Source organism: Dermacentor variabilis, chromosome 5 (assembly GCF_050947875.1).
Source record: "Dermacentor variabilis isolate Ectoservices chromosome 5, ASM5094787v1, whole genome shotgun sequence".
NCBI lineage: Eukaryota > Metazoa > Arthropoda > Arachnida > Ixodida > Ixodidae > Dermacentor > Dermacentor variabilis.
The window spans coordinates 148,671,351-148,693,943 of record NC_134572.1 but is presented as its reverse complement, the minus strand read 5'-3'; the positions used below and the strand labels follow the sequence as shown (position 1 = coordinate 148,693,943).

The following is a 22,593-nucleotide window of genomic DNA, read 5'->3' as shown; positions in this document are numbered from 1 at the left end:
TCACCAGATGCAATCGACGGCTCTCGTTCAGCGTATACCGTAAGGACATACACACTGGCTGCTACCTGAACTTTCAATCCGTTCATCCAGACGCTCACAAAAGGTTGGTTGCTGCCTCACTGCTCAACCGTACGAACTGAATTTGTACCACAGCAGAAAGTCGTTCCACTGACTTGGACCATGTGCGAGGTGATCTCTCGGCAAGCGGCTATCCCACATCCTTTTTGAGTGCTGTGGAACGTCATCTGTCCAATCCAGCTCGTCCGGCTAATCCCTCGACCAAGAAAGCGTGCTGCCATACCTTACGTTCCAGAGATAAGCGAAACCTTGTCTCGAATTCTACGCGGTTATGACGTTGAGGTGGCGCACGTGCCCGTGTGTAAGCTGAGGCAGGCGCTCGTCGGTGGCAAGGACAGGCTTCCGAGAGAATCGTTTGTCGGCATGGTCTATAAGATACCCTGCGCAGATTGTGACTACGCATACATTGGTGACTCGGGCAACTTCAAACAGAGACTGAGGCAGCACCAGAAAGATGTCGAAAAGAAACGTACAGTTTCGAATGCCCTTGCCGAGCACACGGATGCAATGGGCCACAAGATCGACTGGGATCGCTCGAGAATTATCGGCGAAGAAAGAAACCTAAAATCGTGGCTGTATCTGGAATCACTGGAGATACAAAAAACACGTCACACGCTCTATCGAAATGAGGGAACCCTCCTCCCCGTCATACACGCGCTGCTTACATCACATTCTGAAGTATAGATAAGCTTCCATGAACCTTCCATCATCCCATTGTGAACAAGGCTTCCGTAGCGAAGCCGAAACGTTTTAGATTTATTCATTTTTTAGCAATTCTATTGGTCGGTGTCCTTCGTTTTATTTCTTCAATGTGTATCAACTCAACCAAATATCTGCTCTAATCTCATTAGCCATTGCTGCACAGAACCATAACACCCCTTTGTAGTATTCATAGCATTCCTCACTGCTATCCTCTATTTTTTTCCTTTAATGTGGAATTCTTGAGCGAGTACGCCAGCAAAATCTGACTGACACGCAAAAAGTACAATGATTTGTATCAGCACAAAAATGCACATATGGCGAAGTTAAGAAATTTAATTGTTATATTAGTGTAAATGTAGATGGTTGGTAGGTTTGTAACCAATAAGAAACAATAGAAAACAAATTTGATCAGAGAAAACTGTTGTCAGGCTGCCTTGAAAGCTTACTTTCTCGCATTACATGTGTGTGCAGAGAAGCCTGTTGTGGGGCTGCCGAGTATAAGAACTGATTGGTACATGCGATAATAGTTTAATAACAACAAGTAATAGGTGGCCTAAAAAAAAGAAGAAAACTGGTCAAGTTGGCATTGCCACATCATGGTGGTAACAAAAAAAAGGAAAAATAAAATAAAATAAAAAATTGGGGGGGGGGGGGGGGACAGCTGTGGTAAAACCTGTTGTGACTGTTTTCTGGCTCAGTTGATACGATTGCTTTGAAGGGGTCATGCTGCTTCCTGGCAACTCATCTCCACACCGTTCAGTAGACGGATTTCACTTTTTGGGCCGTAGAAAAGTGATGGATAGACATGCATAAGCTGGGAAAAGCAAGTAAGGAAAAGCGAAGTAACAGCCAAGCTAAAGAATGCTTAGACATTAGTAAACAATTCTAAGAGCTTATGTACGGTTACTCTCGCTCAATTGTTCTTGTTTCATAGTCTTTTTTGCTAACTTGTACAATGTGAAGCTGCAGTGTAGATTACTGGCTGAAAGCATTGTCTCCTGCAAATGCAAGCGTACAGTGCCAAAACAAACTCGCATAAAAACGCATTATCCTTAATTACTCTGCAACCGATGTTTGTTGGTTCAATCATTTGTCCATTAACAAACATTTAGTCTTTATTTTTGCATTTTTGTTCAGTGGACTTGACTGTATGTTGCCCCTTTGCGACATCTTTCTGCCCTTTTATGAACATTGTATGCCCACCTCCTATGCTAATGAAAAGCAGCAGTATTGCAAATATATATTTACTTAGTGTAAAAAAAAAAAAAACAGTATAATACGGGGAGTAAATTGGGACTGTAGAAAAAAAAATTGTATCTGCAACCAATATATCCCAGAAATAGTAGCTTTCAGAAGGTTTTAATTATATTTTGTTTAAGCTTACACATGCAGAAAAAAATAATTGCTCGTGTCTATGCGAAAGAAACACATGCATAATGATTTTAACAGGCCAGCAAAGGGTCTCTTGCAGATTTTGATGGCCTATTGGAAGCTTGCCATGCTTGTTATGTGTTGCGCAAGCGCTGCATTACAATCACGCACTTCACACTGCAGTTCATACACAACTCTGTAACTGGTGCGATCACATGGGGTCAGGACGTTTGGCTTATCAGCTGTACGCTGGCCAAAACAAGATACAAGCACATATCTAGACTCTGCCATTTGAAGTTCTTGTTGAGTGTTTGGCACTTTTTTACTACCAGAACAGCTATTTATTTAGAGATGGCGAGTGACAACTATTTGCTTCGCTGCAACCAATGCCATTTCAAAACTTCTCTTTTCGGTTTCGTTATGGCAGTAGAACGCTCATTGAAATAAAACATGGCCAACAAAATTTTAGATTTACTTCAATCTCTGCAGTTATATTATATATATATATATATTGTTACATGTAGCTGATGCACAAGGCTATTTACAATATATTTACATGTAGGCCAGCTGTGGCCAAGATGGCGACCCTATAGCCCAATCGGGAACTTGTCGTCTTCCTTCTCTCAAGTTCAGCCGCACTGTGGCGGCTGTTCCATATCACCATTACGCACTTATTAAGGTGGGCATGACAAGGGCACCGACCGACAGGACGGGCAATCCAATGCAAATAAACGTGTTCCAATTGAGGAGTTCATCAAAATTTAAACACTATGAGCACAGATTCCAAATCCGGAAAATATTGATGGTGCTGATTACGATTGTGCAAATACTGAGAAGTACCACTCGAACACCGAATTAAATTAAGAAAAGGCAAAACAACTGAATACAAGCAAGTGTTCATAGACTTGGTGCATGAGAACCAGCTGCTGCACCTTATGCTCAGGAGTAGGTGGCCCATGACGTCGCTAGAGGTTTATAACTCTGGTACCTAGGAATGCCCATGTACCAGGTTGTATGATGTTGCACCAAGTGGTTATGGCCAGGCACGAAATGAGATAACACAAATATGGTGACAGCATTAAAGGTTCTGTGCATTTAACATCAAAACACATTGCCGGTTTGTGTTATAATGGAAGGCAAAAGAATAATGGTAACGTGCCGATGCCATTTAAAATACCCTTTCACACAGCATATCAGAAAGACTGAAGGTGACACTAACTACAATAATCTCCCTAGAGCCTTCAGACACATCACAAGCAAAGCACACGCTCAGACCTCATCGGAGCCGTCCTCGGGGAGTGATATCTCATCTGGCCTGTACAAGTTGGCACCCCGGGGTCGCATGGCTGTGGTGTAGACCATGTCGCCGTCAAAAGTGAAGCGCAGTGACCGAAGCAGGAAGCTCTGCAGGCCACCTGCCTTCGTCACCGTCTGCCGGGCAAGCTCGGGGAAGGCCATCACCTCCTCTGCCAGAAGCTTGTCATGAATTGAAATGGGGCCTTTGCTCTCAATTAGGTCCTCAAACAGCCTGCATTTCAGAAAACCCGAGGCCAGTCAGAAATGAGGGCTGCAGCCTTCAATGCCCACCTATTCGGCGTATAAAGGCTAGCGTCAGCCTTAAGCATTTCAGTGCCATGCTATTATGCAGATTCCGGGCAAAAATAAACATTTTTTTTTTCACAATGAAATCTATTATGAAATAACAATGCAAACACTATTTTAAGCATTCGTTTATACAAAATCGCCATTATTTATTGCAAAAGTGAAGCTTCATAGCACTATGCAAGAAAAAGAAATGTCCCAACGATTACAAACACTGATTCAAAACACTGAACATTTCAGAATAACCATCATTATTCAGTTTCCGTGTCATGTTAGCACCTCAGTACTAGAAACAAATATGAAAAAATCGGAGGATTCTTAGATTTCCGTCTGACTTTCACGGCAGCCGAAACAGTAGGCTAGCAGACGACAAGGCAGAAAGCGGACGCCGCGGCACATGGGTTTGGAAAACTTTGGTGCTCAATTTAAAAAGAAAAAATGCAGGAGACAGACAGACAGACAGGCAACAAACTATTTGATCCTGAGGAGCTACTGTCAGGGCCCCCTAACGGGTGGCCATTGTAGCCGCTGGACGCGCCCACGTAGAGGACAGAACGCTGCGACGCTCCGCCCTTTCCTGGGCCCTCTGGATAGCCTGGGCTAGCTTTCGGAGTACCGTGCTTCTGATGGCCTCCTCCCATTTGGATACAGGAGATAATATTTTTTTAAAAAAATCTATTTTGGAGGCGACGACGCATTTGGTTTTGCGAGTGCTAGCTCTGCGCAGGCAAGTATTGCCTAGCAACGGAGGCATCTCTTCCTTCTTTCACCCTAGTTTCTACACATGTCTCTTGCGTTTCTTTCTGCAACCGTAATAGCTATGCGCATGGAGAAATGTAACTTCTGTACTCGCGGGGATGAGAATGGTCGCATTTCGCACTTTCCGGATGGTGTTGTTTACACGCACTTGCGCTTTGGTGTAGTTCAGATGTCCATTGCAGGCAAGGAGTGTGAAAACAAACAAGAAACATTACACTTTGGAAGCGACATGGAGATTCCTTTTTGTCGGTAGTTTTCTCAGCATCAGTGTCTGCCTTGCGCACGTCACTCATGGGCTTCAGTGGTGCATGGCGGCAGAATCTATGGAAAATAGCAACAGCATGGGCTGAGAGCCAACAGCGACGTTTTTGCGGATAGCTCACACGGCGACGACTTGTGAACTAATGGGTTGATGGGCAGAGTGGTTCATTTGAGGGCTTTCACTATAACAAACATTTAGAATGAATGATTTCCGGATGTCCCGCGTAATTAGTTATATCGAGATTTGACTGTACATGTTTTAATTTCGCGATATATTGAGGCGAAGAATTTGAGACTGCAATTACTGACTGGCAGTGGGCCAGTGCCGTCAGCGCTTTCACAGAGGGCACATGATGAGCAGCATCGGAGCAAGCTGCGAAAGACACCGACAAGCCGAGTGTCACAAGCGCATTTGTACAGTTACACGTCGAGGGACGGCGACGCTCAACCCAGGAACAGGCATCTAAGAGCTGTGCTCTAACACTACAGTCAAATCTCAATATAACGGATCAGGCAGGGCCACCGAAAAATTTTTCGTTATTTTGAAATATCGTAATGAAAATCTTGTTGTTATAAGCCAGTGGACAAATTTAGGAATAAAAATGACGTACCTTGGCAGTAGACGCGTGCAGACAAGCATACTCTCAAATAAAAATGTTTTACTGACCTCAAAACTGCTTTATTTGAAGCAATCAGCGATTTTCTTCTGGCGCATGCAGCACGCACTACCAATTAGGAATGCGTCTACATCTTCCACTTTGCGCAATACCTCATCGGGTACACGTCATTACACTGAGCGATGAAAGTGCGGACTTTGTTCATGTGCACTAAAACATCAATGTTCTACACGATGTCATCTTCTGTGTTCGGTGACCCAAAGTCGTCATGTCACGAACGCAGTTAACAATCTCTTCGGTTGTCCGGTCCGCTGCCGTTAGTGCTGCACTGTCGCTCTCCACGTAGTCGTCGAATGAATAGACGGCGGGCAGCAGTTCATCAACCTCGGTCCACAGGTCTCCTGGGTTGTTGTCGGTCTCCAGGTCATCTTCAAGCTGCACAGGTGCTTTGACATGCCCTGCTTTTCGCCAGCAGTTGCTAATGTTGGACGCCTTCAATTTCCACCAATCTCCTGAGAGCATTCCCCCTGCCTGACGACCATTGATTGCAGTCAGCTGCTTTAGGCAGAGGTTGATAATCAACTGCTGCACAAAGCATTTACGAAATTCTGCTTCCACAATGTTTACAATGCCATGGTCTAGGGGTTGCAGCAAGGACGTGTTGTTTGGCGGCAGAAACTCCAAGCGAACGTGCATCAAGCGAACATTCACGATGCGAGCAAAGCAGTTGTTGACAACCAGTAGACGTCTTCATTCATCTCTCCTCATTTGGTCGTCAAGTTTGATGAGCTGCTCGGAAGAGAGTTCTCTAGTCATCCAGGCTCGTTTGTTGACACGGTAGTCATATGGTAACTACATTAAATTTTTCACGTAGTGAGGCTTTGCATACTTGCCGATGACAAGCGGTCAAATTTTTTTTCGCACCGGTTGCATTGCAGCAGAGCAGGACTGTGACGCAAAGACGAGACTTCTTCCCTCTTTTGCACTACTACCCTTCGAAGTGCATCGTCTGGTCTGGCAGGAGCTGATAAAAACATGTGGTCTCATCCACGTTGAAAATACCGTCTTCAGAGTATGATTAAGCCACCTCTAAAATATCATCATTGCACCAGGAATCCGCGCCTTCTCTGTCAGCAGCCTTTTCCTCGCCCGAGACTACATGCTAAGTTATTGCATTCCTTTGGTGCAAACGAAAAAGCCAACCTGAACTGGTGTCAAAACCAGCTATTTCAAGTGCATCGGCGAATTTGCGGGCTTTTTCTTGGAGCATTGGGCCAGAAACGGGAACGTTTCACAGTCTGGCATCTTCGAACCACGTGAGAACAGCTTGGTCCCCATTTTGAAAGTTTCGCAGTCGCAGCCGTTTCCTCGTAGGATTTAAAGCAGAAAGCTGGGCTAGTTGGTGGTTATTCGTATAAGGGGACATTGCACTAGCACGTGAAAAAGCACACGAACAGGAACACTATAAAAAACACACCGAAAGCTAGACATTAACTGGCTTTATTCTCAGGACTGGTGCAATGTCTCCTCCTAAGAGCGAGTTGCGATTCCTGGTGAAGCATGACGATCTTGTCTTAGTCTTTCAAAATGATTGCAACGGTCAATGGGGCAATGCCACGCTATCTACACACGTTGATTTGCTTTCTCCCTGCGTCGATTTCCTGCAGTACGTCCAATTTGTCCTGCAGCGAAAACTGCTTTCGCTTCTTCTTGGCACCGTCGCTAGCTACATTCATTGTTGGATCTCGCGCGAACATTGCCAAAACGTTTGACGAGAAGTTCTTGGTGAAGCTTGTGGTCAAGCAGTTGGCACTCGCAGTTTCTGTTTCATGCAAGATTTGTGGTGCTGTTACATTTAGCCGAATTCATAATACTGATGTTCCTCGGTTATAAAGGGGAAAATAAACTACATGCATCATTCTGAAATATGCACCGTATTGAAATTTGTATTTCTGAAATATTTTTACATTGAAAATATAGGCAATCTGGTGGGGATTTCTAAAGTATTCGTAAATTTGAGAAATTCGTTAACACGGGGTTCGCAGTAATGAGATTTGACTGTACGGCCCCTTCTTGTAGCCTGCCATTAGATTTTCCAATATTTGGTATATTCGGTGTAGAGACCTGGTCTGTGGCCACATGTCATGTGTGCCGCAGACCCCCTCATGCTCGATGTCACCCAAGCGAACATTTAACTTCATTTTCACACTTCTTTTGTGCCAAACACACTACGGTAGCAGACTGTCACTGCGAGCGATCCCTGACATCGGCCCAATGCGAGGACTGCCCACAGTGCCCAAACACCACAATCTGCAGAATGGTGCCGCATCGGCAGGGTCTGCTTCTGCCAGTACAAAGTTCTTCCAGGTCCACAGGACCAATAGGAATGACAACGCGATGTGGACAGAAGGGAAAGCAACAAAAGCAGGGCGTATTTCACAAAATGCAAAAGCATGTGCAAAGGTGGGGCCGATTAGCTAGCTGCCGATAGGCATGCAGACAGTGTTGGACACATGGCGACGACCTTCAACCACTTCAAGATCCATCAATCTAACCTGCAATTGCAATCTTGGGACCGATCGCTGATGAGTCACCCACACAAGCATATTAGCAGCAAGAATTCCCTGACGGCTCGCAGCCTATTACCACATCGGTCAGCGGTGAATTTTTTTTCACGGTCACACTACCTAGGCCCGTAGGCCTAATAGTGCAGCTTCATCAAGCAGCGGCGACGAAAGTTAGCATTTGGTGCCGACTCACTGCAGCTCTATTCGCAGCAGCCACACAACTCTCGGAAAGTGGACAAACCACTTTGCAAATGAAAGCAAGTGCATGGGATGGTGACAGTTGTTTATGGCTGCCACATTTGCAACACACTGTACTCTTGTTCACTCAACACACTCTTGTTCCCAACGCCGTTTGTAGACATTCATCAATCTATTTTTGAAGTTTATAAGAATTTACAAAACCGGTGAAAAAGTGTCATAGATGGTTGCATGCACTTGTGTGGACAGTGGATGAATGAGGGTGAAGGGGGAAGGATATAAGGATTTTGTGGCAATAAACTCCTGCAAAACAAGGGTCCACTATTGGACAGAACCTAATTGGTATTCAGTACAACAGAACGCCACTAATTCACTAGTTTCAGAGGAAAAATATCACTTGATTCCATCCACCAATACTTGTATTGTTAAAAACTGTTTTCCAGACCGTCATATACTTGAACTGAGTTGTCAGTGCTGGCCCACTATTTTGGTGTTCCCTTTAATAAGGACAGACTATACTGTATACTGGAGAACCTCGTTGATATGATCCTGTTATGTATGATTTCCGAGAGCCAACATTCACATTCGAAAACACAAGAAGTGACCTGATACAGTTATGTATCTTCTTTACTGGTTGATGCATTGCCGAAAGCACGCTTTTTTGGCCCCAACGTTCAGTACATCGCCAAACTGCAATCATATGATTCGTTTTCTGACGGCTCGATCCCACGTAAACAAGGCGTGAGGTGCCTCGCAGCAACTTTCCTGCAATACTCAACCATGTGAAAATGCCAGCACGCACTCAATTTCCTATCCCTGTGTCAGCAAATCTCCCTGGTTGCCACACACCGCATTCACAGCTATTGAGGCCAATCATACTGCAATAAGCATCTTCAACTATCTGATTCACATTGAGCAGAGCGTAGTACTGTTGGAAGATTTTAATACGCAATAACCCAAACGTTCCACCATTAGTTTCTGCAGGCAGCACGAAGTAGGTGTCATGTTTTGCTCTGGTGGCATCGTATTCCCATGCTGCCCACCATCTCGATTTCGTTTCAGTTTCTGGCCGCCATCTTATACACTACGCAATACAAAAACGATGTGCGCCTCTGCTTCGCTTGTCCCCATCAGCTTGACGCACGTTGGCATTTTCTGTGGCAACGATTCGCGATGAGTGGGCACGTCAAAACTTCCGATCAAAATGCTCTGCTCGAAAAAGCTGCTGACATAGGATGAATTTCAGCAGTGCAAGCGTAAGCTTGCCGAAGCTGCAAAAATGACAACACACATCTCAGGCCCGCTCGGCACGCGTCGGTGTTTCATGCTTCAATAATTCGCCTAGTGGTCTGCATTACATAATTGCCAACTAGAGTTGACTCAAATTTTTTGTGACTTTGGATCATATGTTTTCCTGGTTGGTATGCTTTTCCTGGCAGTTTCTTTTTCTTTTTAATACGTATGAACGACGTTTTCTACTGTACCTTCATTTCTATGTACCTTAGTTACCTATAGGTTGCTAAATTCTTGTTATGCTATGCTAGGAGATGCTCAAAGCAAGGGCAGCACCATATTTTCTTGCTCAAAACTTGTAAGCATTAAATTTTGTAGAAAACGTTCTTATATTTATTTCAATATTCAGCTTCCCTTCTTGATTCAATTTGAAATCTACTATTCAGTATTCGAACACCCCTATTAAAGATCAGCACTACTGATGCAAATACAATGGTAGCGTGCAAACAGTGTAATGGCACCAATGGCAATAACACAAAGATGCCATTCATGCCAGTTTTGCCGTTTGATTAGACAGACATGACCATGGACGAAGAAGAATCGCAGCTTGTGCTACACAACGGATATTTGGTTTCACTCTGACCACTGTTTAGAAGGTTTTTTACTACTTTAGTGTGCCATCCTCGCCCTGCTGGAAAAAGAAATAGTATTGCTAGAGAATCGATAACGACACTTGGCATCTTACGCATGTGTGCTCTTTTCCTTTTGTGTATGAGTGGGTGAAAATGCTATATATGTGTCTTTTTTTTTGTAATAAACTTCATTGGTTAGTTGGTACCCATCCTGCTGTGCATGTTGCTCCATCTGCGTCCATCTTGGTCAGATTGTTTTACACTATATACTGCCAAACAGAAAAAGACTGACAAGCACACATTTTTGCATCAACAAGACTGCTGTGGCCATGCCTCTCGCACTAGCACTGTGCAAAGAGCTAGTTTTTAAGATTACATTGAGTGCCTTTGCTGAAAATCCCAAGTGGCATGCCGTGAAGAGATATGTGCTCACTGGTAGATAGTCTCGTTCACATCAGCGCTGTCCGCTCCACAAATGCTGCCGTGATGTTGAAGGACTGCCTCCAGGGCGGCCTCGTTGTTCCTCAGTCCCTCGGGAATGTAGAAAGGAGCATCGGGGTCAAGCTCTGGGATCCTGGATATGAGAGCAACGGCCCACTTTGTCTATTTGTACACAGTTCTTTATTCATCTTTATTCTTTATTCGTATGGAACAGTAGCTGCACCGTGCAAAAGAACACGGCTAAATAGATCACCTTAACAAAATAAACTAAGTTTGAATGTACTAATAAACTGAACCTCTACAATGCCAAAAAAGCCAGTATTACCACGACAGCAGGTGTCTTAAGCCAGAAGAGAGGCAAAAATTACAGAAAGGCAACGCCGCCTTTGCAATCCCACCGCAGCTTGCCGGAGTATTTCCGTTTCGTTAAGGGTGCAGACAGACGAGAGGTGTGTCACCTTCGCCCAATGCTTGTGTGCAAGCACATGTTGCGAAAGAGAAATCTGTGGACTGCACCTAGGTACTATGGAGGAGTACGCAATCTGCACCATTTGCCCCTAGCTGATGGCAGTGTGTTCCACGCAAAGACCGGCACTTAACTTCCGCCCAAACAGGATCACAGCAGTCGACACATTGTCCGTCGTGGCGAAGCCTACAATACAACAAATTTGCAGTAACAATGTGTCATTATTCATTGGTCTGTGGCCACTAAAGAGGCATCGGGCTAACCGCTCGTCCTGCACTTTGCGCCGAGTTGCTTCACTCCCCTTGACCGGAACCCTCCGTGTCGGGCCTGGCAGTGAAGCATAGGTAATGAACTACTGCTGTAGAAGTCAAAGAGGCAAATGATACAATACCGTATTTACACGATTGTAAGGAAGTCAACTCCCCCCATATCGCGTGCCAGGAAAAAAAAAAAAAAGAACAGCATACCCATGGGCGCATTCCATAACGAAAATTTATTAGTAGCTGGCATGGTCACCGGACTACTCGTCCTCACTTGTGCAAACGTCCTCACTAGTGCTGCCATAGTCACTGCCATCAGGGAGGCTCTTTTGACATGCCCAGTGGATATAAGTTCGCAGTCTTCTGCCGCCAGCAACTTGTACTCAAGGCGGAGCAGGTCCTTAAAAGGCGAACATCCAAGCTTGTCTCATGACCATGTCGCATGTCAGTTGCAGGGACTGATCACGCATTTCAGCGTCGTATGCCTCAAGCTTGGCTTCCAGCTCTGGAAAGCATCCAGACTTTGGCCCATGGAAACCTTTTCGCTTGCCGTCGCAGGTGAAAAGTTTGCTTCGCTGCAGTCGCCACTATCGCACCACCCATTAAGAAACATCAAACTTGCAGCCCGCTGTGCAGTTATTTGTTTCTTCAGCGTTAACCCTCTGAGGGTTGATTTTTTTCGCCATATGCGACCGCCCAGGGATCGATTTCTTTTATTGCTGATTCCAATTCTTCTTAGGGACTTATTTCGAAAAAAATTTACCGCAATTTTTCTAGGGTGACCGTAACGAGAGAAAAAAATATTTTGCGTTGGTATATATGTACTCTTCATTCATAAATAATAACAATAAAAAGGGAAATAAGCTTATAAGGATTATAAATTTGATGCATTTTTATACACATAATTAAAGGCCTTAAAAATGCACACACGAGAATATTTCGCAAGACTCAAATGTTCCTGCTCTTGCACTAATATGTACATCCATAGCGTAATCGAACTGCGCAGGCGTGCGCACTCAAGAAAACCGTGTGGTTGTGTGCCCGTCAAAAAAGCAAAATGTGTGACAAACTTCCGCTAATCTTAATGTTATCGCCAACCAGAGGCAATTAGTTTTCTCTTGTGTCAAAAAAAAATTTAAAAAAAAATAAAGCAACGGAAACGATTGCACGGCGGGATCCTTCCTATGCGCACCCCTGTGAGCACTGAACGAGCGAGAAAGAGGCAGTCGCCCTTTGAGCGATTAGTAACGAGTTATCTATCAGTTTTGCAAGCGCAAGAAATGACACCGCCTGCGGAACAAAACCTGAACCATCGCCTGCCCGCGCACGCACCAATGCGCCAGCGGTAGTATATAGAGGCGCGGGAGCAAACTAGCTCTAAGAGAAACCATGCAACGAAAACAAAGAGAGGGAGGCGCGCAAATAAAATTCCCTGTATTCCCACATAGTGGCAGCACATGACAGAAAAGAAAAAGTTAGGAAATTGGCGCGCTTTTTAAACGTACAGACGGCACGTCGTAAATATATGGCATCGACCATTTTGGGACTTGTTCGTGGCGCCGTATATTTATGTCATTTACCCTCAAAGAGTTAAGGATGGCAGCCCTCTTGAATGCTGCTGTGAACGAGCACCGAATGTTTAGTAGACTCAGAGCAATCGTGATGACTGAGGAAACATGGAAGTAGCACGTAGCCAGCAGTCAGATCGAACACATGGAACTAAAGAGCTACAGGGAAAGAGAAACATGCGAGCGGTGTCTGCTCTTCCAAGAACTTTAAAACTCCCCACAAGCGCCGCTGTTCTAAGGGTACCGCCGGAAATGGAATGGCGGCACTTCCATGAACTATCGACACCCCCAAAGGGTGCTGTGTGCGTTGTACAACTCTAAAAAATGTTGAAAAACCCTTCCAAAAAGTGAACAAATGCGTGGGATAGTGGGAAGCTGCAAGTAGGACCATAGAACAAACCAAAATTGTAACTACGTTGTAGCTCTCCTGATATGCCGTTGGTCTTGCTTTTTTTGCGGTCCCATGTTTTGGTTTCGATTGTAAGTCGATACCCCCCCCCCCCCCCCAACTTTATATTTTCAAAATTTAAAAAAGAGGTCAACTTAGAATAATGTAAATATGGTAATGCAGATTAAAGGAAGGGGGGGGGGGGGGCAGAGTTAAAAAAACACCTGCCAGGTGCAATTTGGCAACGGACCTCCCAATCATGAGCACAGTGCTGCAACGACTGCTACATCACAAAACCATGAATAGAGGGCCAGCTCAGTGCGGAACATTTATCGTCGGCCACATATTACTGCTCGGCTAGGGACAAATGGAGCAAAACGCATCCCTTCTCCGCAGTGCCTAGAAGTGCGACACTGTTTTTCCTTGCAACTCAAGCATGTGCGCAAGGATCAGGAAAACACAGCGTATCGCTTGCATGTCTGCAACCTTGTCAAAATGGAAATATGCAGCTCGCCATCACGTCACGGATTTAGACCGTCTGCACCCGCTTAGCATCTTTTACTGGTAAAGATAACTCAGTTTTTTAAAGGTGCCAAAGACTAAGGTTAGAAAGCTTATACAACTTTCACAGCACCAAATACACACCAGCCCAAATACAAAATACTCAGATTCGTGACGTCCCAGTGATGTACGGGCCTTGTGCAACCTCTAACCGCAAAATTAGCGAAAATGCAATTTCAAAAGAATGCTTAATCAGTCTACTGAACTAATTTCATACTCCTCTTTAAAGGGGCCCTGAACCACTCCTCGGGCTTGGTAAAAAGCACAGTCCGTGGATAGCATACGCTGCTGTAAACATCTCAGCCAAATTTTGCAGTTATGCGCGGTGCATGAATCTCGCAAGCAGAGTGCAAAGTCACCTTTCTCACAAACGCTCTCTTTTCAACAGAAGCAAGCTCCTCACTCTTTTTTCTGGAAGCTTTATTCCGTAATATAGCAGCTTCCCCATACGCATCTGCAATTGGCTAATAGCTGACACAAATAAAAAGGGTATATGGATCAATGTGCTTCTTCCTAGTGATACTGCGTATATCTGTTGACATAGTTTAATAAACAGACCGAAGAAAACAAGAACCTGCTTTCAAATCTCAATAATAATTACATACTTTTGGAAGAAGCGTCTGCTCAGTTTTGGCAGAAGCCCCCCTGCTTATTGGTCGTTTAGTCGTTGGGTTTTGCTTATTTCGAGTAATTCTGAACGCTCAACTAGCCTCAAACCATGCAAAACTTAAGGTCAGTCCACGTGCACACTTGCCAGCAAACGCCCACTCCTGGTTGCTCCTGGTTAGATGCCTTGGCAAGCTTCGCATCGCAATGAGCTTCAAAATGCGCAAGTCAGAAGTGGCTACTATCTGTCGGTCAAGCTGGTGCAACTACCCCTGTTGTGCATGAAGCAAATTCTGCAGTTGGACGTAGCTGCTGTCTCGTGTGTGGCGTAGATACTGCAGCTGCTGCGGGGTGCAGCGACGAGTCCACTGACTGAGGGCACCACAGCTCGCTGAGGATAACCACGTTTGGCGTGTCATAGTTGCAAAAATCGGGAATAGTGGTGTCTACACGAACATCAAAAATCAAAATTGGAATGCACGTCACGGTGATGTTCAGTAGGTGGAGCTATGTGGGCACAGCCTGCTCTGCCGTAGCCTTCGCAGTGCAAATAATTGGAGAAGGAGCAGAAGCACAACGAACGGTGTGTTTGATTACCAATAATTCTGCTTCTGCTGAACGCATTGAAGAACATTTTGCGGCAAGGTATTTCTGAAATCATTTCTAATTTAACTTCAAGTGAATTTCTCGACTTAGATAAAAAATGGTTCAGCGCACCACCTTTATGGTGGATCCACACGACGGACGAAATCCGTCTTTTTCGCGACGGACTGCGCATCACGTGATTACACGTCACGGATTTGTGCCGTCCGCGCGTCGTCCGCGACCCCCACGGACGGAAAATGCCGAGCTATTTTTCGCATCCGGATTTTGGGGGTCGAATGCTGCGGATTTAGCCTAGCATGCTCTACAGTCTGGCAACAAGCGCGGCTTTGGTATCTTTCTGAAACAGCTTCATCGCTGCTAACACCATTCGTGTCCAATTCGGACAAAACAACAGCCATTGCGGCCAACCGTCGTTTCCTTTCGATCTCCATTTTCATTCAAAGTGAAAAACACCTATGACAAAGTGTTTGTTACACCGATGGCGCCATCTAGAGTGTGTAGAAACAAGCAATCATGTTAACTTACGGCCACTGAGATCCGCCCGGGCCGCCGCAACATCTTCGAGGCCATGTTCAGCCAATACAGCCACTCTAAGCCTACACGCCGAGAATCTGAGTATCGCTTTCGGAAACGGTGCCCACTCACCACGAATATATTGCTGTCGAAGCTTCTGGACACAAATTTAAACCAAATACAATCCTCAGTTTGAAAGTTACTGGTCACGCAGTGGACGACGACGACTTGACAGGTTCGAGGCGGACGGCAGTCGCTTTGGGCGTAGCCGCCATCTTTATTTTTCCGGCGCGGTCGCCTACTCAGTCCGTCCGTCGTCTGGATGCGCTTCGCAGCCGGACGGGCGGCGGAATAAGCGTCCGCGGCACAGATTTGCACGGAGCCGTCCGTCGTGTGGATACACCATTACTGTTTCTTTCAAAATCCCAAAACTTACATCTCTTTCTGCCTTAGGCAGAAAGTCCTCCAGTCACCATGCTCTTCAACAGCATTCTTGTACTCGGCCAGCCTCTTGATTCTTTCCTTATATTCCGAACTGTAAGAAAGGAAGAAAAAAAAGAAAGGTGACTTTTTCATGCCTGTGTGGTCCTGGCAGCTGGCTACAAAATAGCGCTGACAATTTTTGTGTTGATATGTACAAGGATCAACATTGCTTGCGGATTATGCGCCACAGTGGACAAGAGCACCCGGAATGTGCAAGCACTGAAGAGAGGCATGTGATGTGTTCCCTTCGGTGTGTTCCAATTCTGACCAGCATTCTAGACAATCTACGTTGACAGCTAAGATGACAGCTTCGAGCCTTAGCAATGAACCATATTTGGAACTGTCCAGAAGCTGTCTTCATGATGCTACGTAACCTTGCGTCTGCAAGAAAAACCTATGAAAAAGAACATATTATTGCTGTATTTTAACTGTGCATGCGAACCTATCAAAAACACAATGTCACTTACATTAAAGGGCCCCTCACTAGGCCCCATAGCAAATTTTGGTTATATGCTGGAAGTTGTTACAAATCTTCGAGGGAGCGCTCTGCCACAAAAATTTTTCAAATCAGCTCATCAATAGCAGAGATAGAAATATTTCAGTGTCATGAACTCATGATTTCAGGAGACGAGCTTCACTGCAAACATAGACGTCCTTTCCACTTGTCCCGTCTAGCCTCCGCAAGCGAAATTCCTTCCCTGCGTGCTCCCGTAACGGACCTCAAGAATCGTGTGAAACGTATGTCACGGGCCCCGTTTTCATTTTTCTTTTCTCCTCCTCGCTTTTCTTGTGGCGCAGCGCACTTCCGCTCACGGCGTCGCGTGTGACCTGCTGAGATTGTCTCATTTAGCGTAGCACATGATTCTGCGTGCTGTGCATGAGGACACCTGATTAGCGGTATAAGTCTGTGCTACACAAATAGTGAGGAATACACAAGTGGATCACATAGCATCATCCTGCACTGGCACATGGCAAGAAATGACATAGCGTGTGGCTGAATGATGTGGGAACAACCAGGCGAAACAGAAGTACATCTCTCTTGTTGCAGTGCAAAGCAAAACAAAAACATGCAGACATTCTGTTTGTGTGTTTTATTATTTCTCTAAGCTTTAATTCGTTAATTATAGCAACATACTACACAAATAACAGATGTTGGCTTGAATAATTCTCGAAGCCATGTGTCACCACGAGTGACATCACAGCATGAACACGTGTACATAGGTGCACTAGTACGTGTACATCATCCTCCAGCTTGGAGCGCGGTTCGAGGAGAAGGAAAAACGGCATTCGATTTTAAATTTCAGGTCTTTCCACGGTGGGTAGCGATGTAATACTTTCAGACACGATCATTATTGCGCACTGTATACTCTGCGCTTGTCGGCTCAAAATAGCCAGACCTGGTGAGGGGCCCTTTAAGCACACGAGAAAGCATGGCAACGCTTTCCTGTGAGCAGATAACCTTCCCGTTGAGTTTAAAAGCATTCTGCACAACCAGCACCTTGTTTGGACAGCAAATTAGCCTGCATCATTTTTAAAGTCCAATTTGTTTTTTCCGAAGCTGTCCCTTTTGCCATCTTCATCAGAAGTGGAACGAGACTTGAGATGGCCGCTGTCTGCAAGTTGTCTATTTAGCCACCTATGATGAACGTTTGAACACAGCCCTTAGCTGTACTTACCTTTCTTTGCCTTGCTCAGAGGCTGTGGCTGTAAGCGTTTCAACAAGAGCTTCCTGGGCATCGCCATAATGCCCTCTATACTCAGTTTCATACTGAGCAGGCAGTGCGCTGCGGACGCTGTGCAAGTAGTGCTTGCCATGAAAGTCTTACTTCACATATTGCAAAGTGAACGCAGTGGAGTTGTTTTTATGTAAACGCTCTCTACAGAATAAATGCACTTTGCATATTAGAACTTGTAAACAAAAGGCTACGTCAGATGACACATGTGCACCTTTGTGTGATGCTATGTACCACATTTCAGTCACGAGCGCAAGCAATGAACTGTGGCTGTCACCTGTATAAAAGTGTTACACCGCTTGTTTTAGAGGTAAATACAGTAGAGCCTCGTTGACACAATACTGTTTCATATGATTTCTCAGTGCCAACGCTCAAGAACACAGAAAATGACCCAACACAGTTAGGCTTCTTTTTTTTTTACCTGTTAATACATTCCCGGAATACACTACTATACTTTGGCACCAACGTTCAGTACTATGCCAAACTGCGATCGTATGATGTGATTTCCAAAGACCACTAGGTCCCATGTAAACAAGAAGAGGCGCGAGGCAAGCGCAACCGAGAGGGCAAGCGCCCACCACTGCAGCTTCCCTACAGTACTCGGCTACCTGTGTCACGTAAAAAGTATGGCACGAACTCTGCTTCCTATTCCAGTACCAGCAAAACTATTCGTGGGTCGTTGTACATTGCATCTATAGATATGCAATATGCATCTTTACCGCTTTGTCTAACGGTGCACATAACGGTGCATAATGCCGTTCGAAGCATGCTGCATGCTTTTAAGAAATACACAATGAAGAATGCCAACACTACACCAATGCATAAGAAGGGACATTATACTAATCCATATGAAGGGAGACATCAAAGAATTAAATTGTAGGCCCATTAGCTTGCTTTCAGTATTGTATAAAATATTCAACAAGATAATCTTCAATAGAATCGGGACAACACGACTTAAATCAATCAAGAGAAGATGCTGGCTTCAGGAAGGGACATCCTACAATGGCTCACTTCCATGTCAGCCATCAGGTAATCGAGAAATCTGCAGAGTACGATCAACCCCTCCATACGGCTTTCATACATTATGAAAAAGCATTGCAAAATCAAGAAGTATAGGAGGCATACGTGAATTTCTTGGGAAACATATCTACAAAGATTCTACACCTACCTTGGTTCTCCACAAGAAAGGTAGAAAATTACCTATTGAGAAAGGGGTCAGGCAAGGAGGCAATTTTTTTTCTATGCTATTCACTGCATGCTTAGAAGTATTCAAGCTATTAGATTGGGAAGGCTTAGAAGTGAGGATCAAGGGGTGAATATCTCGACAACCTTCAGTTTACAGATGACATTGTCCTGTTCAGCAAAACCGAGTGTGAATTGCAACAAAGGATTGAGGACCTTAACCGAGAAGGTGTAAGAGCAGGGTTGGAGATGAATATGCAGAAGACAAAGATAATGCTCAATAGCCTAGCAAAAGAACAAGAATTCATGATCGCCAGTCAGTCTCTATAGACCGTTTTTTCGTAGGTGCCGCCATATTGTGAGTGCAGTGGCGCCGCCTATGAGCTGCGCCATACTGGCTTGGGTGAAAGCGGTCTTTTGCATGGCAGGCATATGCTCGGCGGTAGGTTCTGGCGTTTGTTAGGTCGTGCGGTCTGTTTAGTATGACGTGCGTCTTCTACGTGGTAAACGGTTCTGTGAGACGTGCTGAAGTGGTTTAAGGCGTCATGGCCGGAATTTCTGCTGGCGTTGAGGTGGACGGAACACGCAGCGCGATGTGTGCGCGCATATTCGAGTCTACAATCAGCCTCGGAGATCAATTGTGTATTTCTTAATGTTCCAATCACTAATGTGACCTTATTGCAGTATTATCCTCTATTTCTAAGCTGCGGTTTAGGAGCCATGAGACATATGCGACGATCGTAACAGCGTGAGCGTGGGTACCGTTCTGCTACGATAGGAGCTGTGATGTTATACTTTGACAAGCGTTCAAACTGTTCGCTGCAGGTTACATTGCGTGACTACTTGGTTTGATGGATGAGGTTTCCGCCCCTGAATAAAATAGTTTTGGCAAGTAATAGCAGCATACCTTACAGTCTGAATTAAGCTTGTCCAGCAAAGGGACTGTTTACGAACTGCGCAAGCGTCCTAAGCAGTGGTAGGTGGTGGATTACATATATCTTTGTTCTGTATACTGCATGGTCCAAGCATACGGCATCAGCGGTTATATGTTTATAAACGCTGAGCGGCGTGACTATGCGAGGCCCTATTGCGGCGTTAGCCCGTTTTCTGTTGCTTTTTCGAGAAAGAGGATGATAACCGAATTTTTTTTCCAGTTTTGTTCGTTTCATTCTCTACGAGGCACTTGCACATATTACAGAAATTTTGTCCACAAAAATGGGCATCGCATTCTTTTTATGCGATCTCTCATGTATTATGGCTGTATGCAGGCCAAAAAGGCAATGCCGAAGCGCACAGCTTACTTATGTATCGTGCTGGTTCACCAACTGCAGTTATCGCTGTGTTCAGCAGCGCCATCGGCCTCATGCAGGAAGGCTAGCATAGACATATGGTAATTTGAAGCCTACTAGACTTGAAATGCACGATAACGATGCCGGTGAATCACAAATATTTGATAGCGCCTGCCGCTTAGATGTTGCGTGGTTGCCTTAGGTTGGCCGTGCGCGAGCATTCGGTCTTATGCTTTATGTTTTACTCCCTATGCCAAGCGATCAGATATTGAGCAGATTTACCATTTCATGCTGCTAATACAGACACACCGGTTTTCTTTGTTGTATTAAAACCGATATAAATAGTTCACAACACATACACACACCGCGACTGATAATGTGGGTACACCGCGGCTGATAAAACGCGTCACATTTTTGCGCCCCCAAGAGATATTTCCGCCTACAGTAGTTACCGATGCACCGAAAGGCTTCCCTGACGACTTTATATGAACGGACATGGCGTAAATTTCACAAATGACCATCTAAAACATCTCGAAATTGTTCCGCAGCACGCGACAGCAATACTTTCAAGCAGCGCCGCGCCGGATCGCCCAAGCCTGAGAAGAGAAAAAGCTCTCCGGGTGCCTTATCCTCCTCGCCCGATGAAACGGTCTATATCCTGTGCAGGGGTAGGTTTATTTACGTTAACTACTAACAGGGGACCTTGATCATAAGGATATTTACTGAAGAATAAAAATGGGTTGGAGTGCACGTGGTAGGCTTGCTACATCCTGACTAGGAGCTTACCACTAGCACTGAAAAGAAAGGCGTACAATCAATGCATTCTACTGGTGCTAACATATGGGTGGAGGTTGACAAAGAAGCTTGAGGACAGGTCAAGGACTGCACAACGTGTGTGAATGAAAAAAGTTAGGTGCAACGTTAGGCAACAGGAACAGAGCAGAGTGGATAAAAGAGCAAACGGGAATGGCCGATATTCTAGTTGACAATAAGAGGGAAAAATGGAGCTGGCCAGGCCATAGACCATTAGTCACAGAATGGGTGTCAAGAGAAGGGAAGCCAGGGTGTCTACCAAGTTGACATTTCCAAACTGCCTTAATTTTCCAGGTTTTCCCCGAGTGCCTTTGCAATATTTCCTGAGTGACACAGAAATTTGTTTTATGTCAAGACGGTCTTCCAACATCATGTCGCTCAATGGTGCCACTCTCTAGTAAGCATGTTAAAAAATAAAAAAACTACTTAATCCAGTCTGAATAGTAAGGGGTAGTGTTTATTTTATTCAAAAAGAAAACAGAAGGGAGGGGTTAGCAAAATGCAAAGCGAATAAAATATATTCAAAAGGAAATAGGAAAACCCATTGCAAACTGACATTCTCAACTACGAATAAAAAAAGATGCATACAGAATATTTTCGAATATGAGCTATTTCTATCAAGTAATAGCAAGCTAACTGGTATGAGGCCCGAACTTTATCAGAAGTGAGATTCTCTCACAACAGCTGGTAAGTCAACCTCGACTGTCTTGACATACTCAGTCCGCGCACAACACCCTTTAAAGAATTCTTTTTTTTTTTCTTGGATGAACGACACCTGCATCTCCGTGTCAGCCAACACCGCTTTTTGAGTGCAAGCTCTCTAAAAAAATCGGCGGCGTGCTTCCTTCCCCGTTCATTTCTCAATGCATAGGTCCTTTGTCTTCTTGTTCTCCTTAGGCTGCACATTTGCCACATGGACTATTTGAAGCATCCTCTTGGACAATTGTGCAGTGAGCGTCCGACTTTTCGGATTCTCTAAGGGGTTGACAAAACGTCAAAAAAAAAAAAAAATGAATGAATGCATGTCATTTACAGCCCTTAAGGGTTCAAATCGCCACAGGCATGCCCGAAAAAGTTCTGAAGGCCTGCCAGTACTTATTAGGCATATCGGTGCTCGTACTGTGATAGAAGATGGCGGGTGTACGTGTATAATTAAGGAATACATACTGTGTCCCGTGACAGCTGCCCCCTCCCACACTTGTTATGCTTCACAGCATAACATTGCTGTAATGCGGTGAAGCTAACTTTCGGGAACCGGCATTATGCAACGCGCCGTGCTTTTTGAACTTCGAAGCCAGTCGCGATGACCACAAAGGCGGTGTTGATAGCTGACAGCGACGAATTCTTTCAATGAAAAACACGGTACAGAACGGCAAGAAGCTTAAGCTAGGCCTAGCAATGCTGCGGTGGTGGCTATGGCAGCCAGCGGATCTGCGTGCGAGTGTACCGGTTCAAGGCAGTGAGGTTATCAAAATGGCGGCAGTTGTGGCTTTTATTAATGCCGTTTCAGACCTGCGGTCACGGCAAAAAGTCTGGAAAATCATACGGCGAAGGGTTCTTGCGTCCAAAATTTCAGCGTTCTTCTACATTGACCCTATAGGGTACGTACTGGTGCCACGAAGCCGTCCGTGTTATCTGGCGTCCGGAAAGTTGCTCGTTGACTG

The 22,593-nt window shown here is 45.0% G+C and overlaps 1 protein-coding gene across 5 annotated transcripts in view; it reads right to left on the bottom strand.

The window, feature by feature from the left end:
* Positions 1 to 22,593, bottom strand: part of LOC142583223 (uncharacterized) — a 184,903-nt gene that overhangs the window by 79,667 nt on the left and 82,643 nt on the right. For all 5 annotated transcript variants that reach the window (XM_075693591.1, XM_075693590.1, XM_075693593.1 and 2 more), the window contains 3 exons: positions 15,866 to 15,964; positions 10,454 to 10,594; positions 3,427 to 3,679 (listed from right to left, as the gene is read on the bottom strand). In XM_075693591.1, the coding sequence (XP_075549706.1) occupies positions 3,427 to 3,679; positions 10,454 to 10,594; positions 15,866 to 15,964 (493 nt within the window). The remainder of the gene's footprint in view (positions 1 to 3,426; positions 3,680 to 10,453; positions 10,595 to 15,865; positions 15,965 to 22,593) is intronic.